A 5741-nucleotide genomic window follows, 5' to 3' on the forward strand; every position below is an offset into this window, starting at 1 on the left:
CTTGTGGTGTTCTCTTATTCACAATGGGGATTTTCTACGTTAAATTTGATGTGCACGTTAGTTATTTATTTATTTTATTGGTGTGAATACACTTGGGGTGTATTAGACTCTAATTTCCTAACATGTACCTCTAGTGTTTTTACATAGTTTGATACGTTGCACTGGTTTATGATATATTTAGTATAAGAAAAATTTGCACTCAGAAATTTTGCTTTAATTAAAAACCAATATATTAAGAATAACATATCCATCATTCATCCAAATTGAAAGATTTTTATTAAAAATTATCTTATTCTTGACGCGCCACCAGATAAACACTTCTTTTAGTAGGGAAGCCTTCTTCACGAGTTTATGCGTATTTACTAGCTATTAGCAAGAGAGAATCACAAAGTTCTTGTGGCTTGGAAAGCATGGCCATATGATCTGCGCCTTTGATCTCCTCCACCTCAATAATACCAGCATTTTGGATCATCCACAGCTGAAATTCCAATGAAATTCCAAGGTCCTCAGTACACGTAATAAAGGCTCGTGGAACGGATCCATATCCATGTCTGAAGTAGTTATTTTCTTGTGATAAGTCTTCTACAAAGAGTGAGCCTGGCCTAAGCAAAATCTTGGCTAGTTCGAGATCCTAAAAATATATAAATAAAAATTGGTGAGTCTCAAGTAATAAAGAAAGTTCAATGTAATAATATTAAAGTAACAGACTTTTCCATCCAGCGAATTGGATTTTTGTGTAGAGATCGTGTCATATTCTTAAAACCAAACAAAAACATTTATCTTTTATGTTAATATCGGCTGGTCACTTGAATAATACGAAGGGCCGACAAGATTCTGCCCACACGACTGTGATTATTCTCAGAAGGTCAGCCTAGTTAGAAAAAAAGACAGCAACAATAAGACTCCACCAAATGTACAATGCATGAAAACTTTCATTCACCCAAAGATAAGGTCATGCTGTTTGAATAGTACAAATTTACATTGCTCACTCGTTAGAGGTAGTCCAAATCATATAAACCAGATTCATTAGTTTGGTCGGGAAACACGAATCGGTTCGCGAGTCCTTATTCATGGTGCTTTTCAAATTAATACATTTCGTTTCACATATTGATAGCTAATCCCAAACAAACAATCATAGAAGATATCATTTTCCTCATTTCTAAGCTTCAATCTGTCATATGTCCATAAAAAACACTCCGCCAATCCCATATGATCGAGAAAGAGGCTGCTAATAGCCCTAACAAAAAATGGAGAAAGGGGAGACGAGAAAAGAGGAACCGCCGCACATACTACTGAAGAAGATGACGAATTATGGTTTAAATAAAATTAAGTTTTGATAGGATTTAGTATTTAGGTAGTGATTGGTGATGGTTTATTTGGACATCTCAAAAATATTTTTTATTTCAATTGAATTAAATCAAAGAAAATTAAAATAAAACTTTAAATGTATTATTAATTAATAGTTAATTATAATAAATTAATAATATAATTGTAAAGAGCATATGAGTAATGTTAACTAAATATACCTTTAACGTATTGGTACTTTGGCATAGAGTAACATCGTGTACTACATACTTGTAACAAAGAGAAACATATATCATGTTATTATGGTTCAAACTTACAGGATTGTCACCCAGTTTGAATTTGACAAATTCATGTCTCCCATAATGATGATAGACCATTTCTTAGAGGGCAACCACTCCACCACATTATATATAGGTAGCGTTAAATATAATGGAGATATACTTAGTCTCACTCTACTTTCTCTATGTGAGAGCATACATTTATACTAACTTGAATGTCCAAGTGTTAAATTCATAAAATAATAACCTTAAATAATGATTAGTTAATAGAAAATATAATTAGAGATGGTAGATTTTGGAGTCACAATATCATTAAGGAAGTAGTTGTAAAATGATGAAATTACCTCAGTGGGGGAGAGTTGGTAGATTTTGGAGGCTAAGAATTTCGGACCAAAGGACATGGCTGATTTATTTCCACATGGATAGAATTCAGTGTCCAACCATCCACCCTCTGGGGCTCTCTCAATATACTGTTGTAGTTAAAAAATTCCAATCATCAAGATGAATAACAAATATGATATCGCATAGTGACAAATTTTTGCATAGTTAAACTTTTCAACTAATAGCACTGCATTCTTCAAATAATCCAATTCCTAAGCTATCGTTTTATATCTATGATTTTGTCAACTGCCATATATCTATATAAATCATTGCATTATCTTCCTCAAATGTTGAATTTTGGGATGAAAAGCTATTAAGTTGGTGAAAATATAAAGAAATAATTCGTTTCGCTATTGCAAAAATGCAAGGGGACATAAATGCAACCAAAAGCACTAGCGAAATTATACTAATTTTGTAACCAAACAAAAATTGTACAATTGTATTTGGTAATTTAAGAAAAGAAAGAGAAAATAGTATCAATCAGAGAAAAAAAGAATAAAATATCTATTAGTACTAAAAAAAAAATTATTTTATTCGGTCATTAAAATTATGACATATATCATAATTAATTACTTTTTATAAAAATATTTCTAAAAAATAAAATAAAAAGTAGGATACATTTATAATTTTAATAGCTAAAAGAGATAATTTATTTCTTGTACAACAAGATACTTTATTCTTAAAGAAAGAAGATAAATTTATAAGAAGTTTGCAAACCTTTTCCAAGACATAGGATGGTTTGTGTTCAGTGTCTGGCAGAAAAGCTGTTAAAAAAACACCAAGTGCTACCTTTTCTGGGAACTTGTCCATGGCAAGGGCTATGCTCAACCCTCCAAGGCTATGCCCAACAAGAACTACTTTTTCATTTTGGGGAAGTGAGGCTATGAACTCCAACAAAGGCTCTGAGTACTGTGAAGCAGTATTAACATCTTCAATTTTTTCCAGGTTTGTGCCAGAAGCTGCAAGATCTAGTATTGTGACCCTGTTTCCAGCAGATTCAAGAAGTGGCTTGAGCTTGTACCAACTCCAAGCCCCATGGCATGCTCCATGCACCAGAACATAATGCTTCTTACAATTATTTGTGCCCATAAAGTTTTCTTGATGTGAACTTGTGGAATTGCTACATGTTTCTTCCTGGTATATATAAGACAAGAATTAATTAACCTACAAATCCCACAAGTGAGGTTTGGATCTTATTGACTATGTGCTTTCAACAGTCCTTATGGATAGAGAGCGCGTATAAAAAACTTATAATATAGTGTGTTTTAATATTGTGTTTCAACATTGAATATAGATGAATTAAAAAAAAAAGGAAAAATATATTTAATATCCCATTGTTATCGATTATGGTTAACAAAATATTTTCTTTTGATTATGTGAATCACATGTTTAATTTTGTTGAATGACTTTATTTACTTCTTATTTTTAATGGAATGCACGGATATTTTTACTAAAATAGTTATATTTATATCGTGACGTGTACTTAAAATATGCTATTTTTGTCATAAGATAAATTTGTTCAATATATAAATAAAAAAATAATTGATAACAATAAAAAAGTGAACAAAATAATTGATAAGTTTTTTAAAGAAAAAAATATAATGTAGTAAAAATAAATAATTGAAAATGTAATCCAATAAAAGGGGAAATAAATATTTGATAACACTTTTAAGGGAAAGAATTGTGTTCAATCATTTTAAAAATGGAAAGAAATAATTCATAACATTTGTAAGGGAAAGAATTGCACTTAATATTGTAAATTGATAACGTTACTGTAAAAGGAAAAAAATCATTGATAATATTTTTAAAAGAAAAAATTGCTCAAACATCTAAATTGAGAATGTTTTTAAAATAATTTATTATGTTCATTTAGCACTTAAATTTTAATTGTGTAATTAATACATATTTCATTTAACGTTTTAAAATATATTTTTTTCAAAATTTTGTAATGATTCCAGCAAAAGATATATCAGCCATAAAACTCACATTCCATATTGTCAAGCCCATATTTTCAGCGGAACACCGGTTAAACAAATGATTTGGAGTCGCCATCAAATTTTTTATAGTCAAAATGTAGAAAAACCCTTTTGTGCCAAAATATTGGAAAGACTGACCTTTAAACTAGAATTCTAAATTCAATAGTCAATTATGGATCGAAGAATGTATTAGCACACTGTCTAGTTATTATCAAACGGTATCCATATTAATCGCATAAAACTAAGTATACCCAAAAACTTATTTAATCAAGTGGTTATTTATTGAAACAAAAGATATATTTTTTATATTTGTATATCACAAGAGTTCATCTTGCTCCTACGTATGTCTAGGTGCAATAGGGAAATCAAGACTATTTAGTTCTTCATAGAAAAATGTTTGGTATATTTGATAGATTTTAATTATAAAATAAAGTATATGATATATGGACAAAATTTGGATATCTTGTATCTAGGGTAAGCAAGAAGATCAAACTCTGGACTACACCGTCTTACTCATATTCGAGAGAGATAAGAGACACTTTAAGATTGTGTACCGCTCTTTAGCTCGCATAGGATAGAAAGATAAGACTCGGATCAAGTACCACTTGCTTGAACCATATAATTCTAAGAGTTTTAATAAATAAAATATATGAATAAATATAGATCTCTTGTATCTAGGGTAAGCAAGAAGTTTCAACCCTGGACTACATTGCCTTACTCATATTTGAGAGAGAGAAGAGGGAGTTCAAGATCGCGTACTACTTTTCAGCTCGAATAGAGTGAAAAGATAAGACTCAGGTCGGATATCGCTTAATTGAATCCTAGAATTCTAAGAGTTTTAATTTATTAAATAAAACATATCAATAGAATTTAGATCTAGCAAGAAGGTCTAATTCGAGACTACACTATATTATTACCCATATTTGAGAGGGAAGAGATAGTTCAAGACTGCATATCATTTTTCAGCTCGAATAGATTAGGAAGATAAGACTCGGGTCAGATATCGCTTACTTGAACCCTATAATTCTAAGAATCTTTACCTAGTAAAATTATGGATAAAATTTAATTAAGCAATTTTCATAAATAAAATAGTGCATTCATATGAAATTAATGTAATGTACAACAAATAATAAGTAATAGCGTAATATAAATAAGAAATAAATATAAGAGAAAAAGGAAAAAATTGAAACACATATATACAAGGAAAACAAATAAAAAAATGAAACAAATATATACAAAGAAAAATTAAATACATAATGAAAAATAAAACTAATAAAATGAAACAAAAGAAAATGAATGAAAACATGAAAGTCTTCCCTAGAGCATAACCTAAAGCTACCAACGAGAGGGAATCACGACACATCAACGACGAGCAGTAGAGGTGAGCCATTGGTGGTACAACCAGCCAGAAGAAAGACACCTTGTCATATCTGGCAAGATGAGCAGACACAAACCTGATACTAGTCCTTCGTCTTCATCTTCCCTCTATTTACAATGGGTGTGACGTGGAGGAGGATACATGCCACCAACCAGAGGTGGTCCTTGAGATGAACTAGCATGACGAGGCAATCCTCTATCATCATGGCCAGAGCCCATGACTGCCATGGTCGGCAACAGGGCAACTAAGGCTGCTTCAGGCTGATATTTCCATCACTCCCACGGTCCAGATCTGTGGGAAGCAGCGAGACTAGTGGTGAACGAAGCTCGTGAGCGTCCATGGGGATGTAATGTCATCCCTGGATAACAGTGCCTGCTGAAGATGCAAGAATGCATCACATATGTTTTGATGAAGACAAATGAC

The 5741-nt window shown here is 31.5% G+C and overlaps 1 protein-coding gene across 1 annotated transcript; it reads right to left on the reverse strand.

Moving 5' to 3' along the window:
- On the reverse strand, nt 334-3098 carry LOC109350071 (salicylic acid-binding protein 2-like). The gene is made up of 3 exons (XM_019591198.1): nt 2682-3098; nt 1928-2053; nt 334-631 (listed from the first exon to the last, which is right to left on the reverse strand). Exons 1-3 carry the CDS (start codon nt 3051-3053, stop codon nt 350-352), a joined length of 780 nt encoding a protein of 259 aa, XP_019446743.1. The 5' UTR covers nt 3054-3098; the 3' UTR covers nt 334-349.

This window comes from Lupinus angustifolius, chromosome LG06 (genome assembly GCF_001865875.1).
Source record: "Lupinus angustifolius cultivar Tanjil chromosome LG06, LupAngTanjil_v1.0, whole genome shotgun sequence".
Lineage (NCBI taxonomy): Eukaryota > Viridiplantae > Streptophyta > Magnoliopsida > Fabales > Fabaceae > Lupinus > Lupinus angustifolius.

Bases quoted from the DNA above. Each gene is read 5' to 3' on its own strand.
- LOC109350071 (XM_019591198.1), bottom strand. From the start codon at position 3,053: ATGGGCACAAATAATTGTAAGAAGCATTATGTTCTGGTGCATGGAGCA. The intron at 2,054-2,681 runs GTTTGCAAACTT...TAACTACAACAG, and splicing joins CATCCTATGTCTTGGAAAAG to TATATTGAGAGAGCCCCAGA. The intron at 632-1,927 runs GTAATTTCATCA...ATATATTTTTAG, and splicing joins ACCAACTCTCCCCCACTGAG to GATCTCGAACTAGCCAAGAT.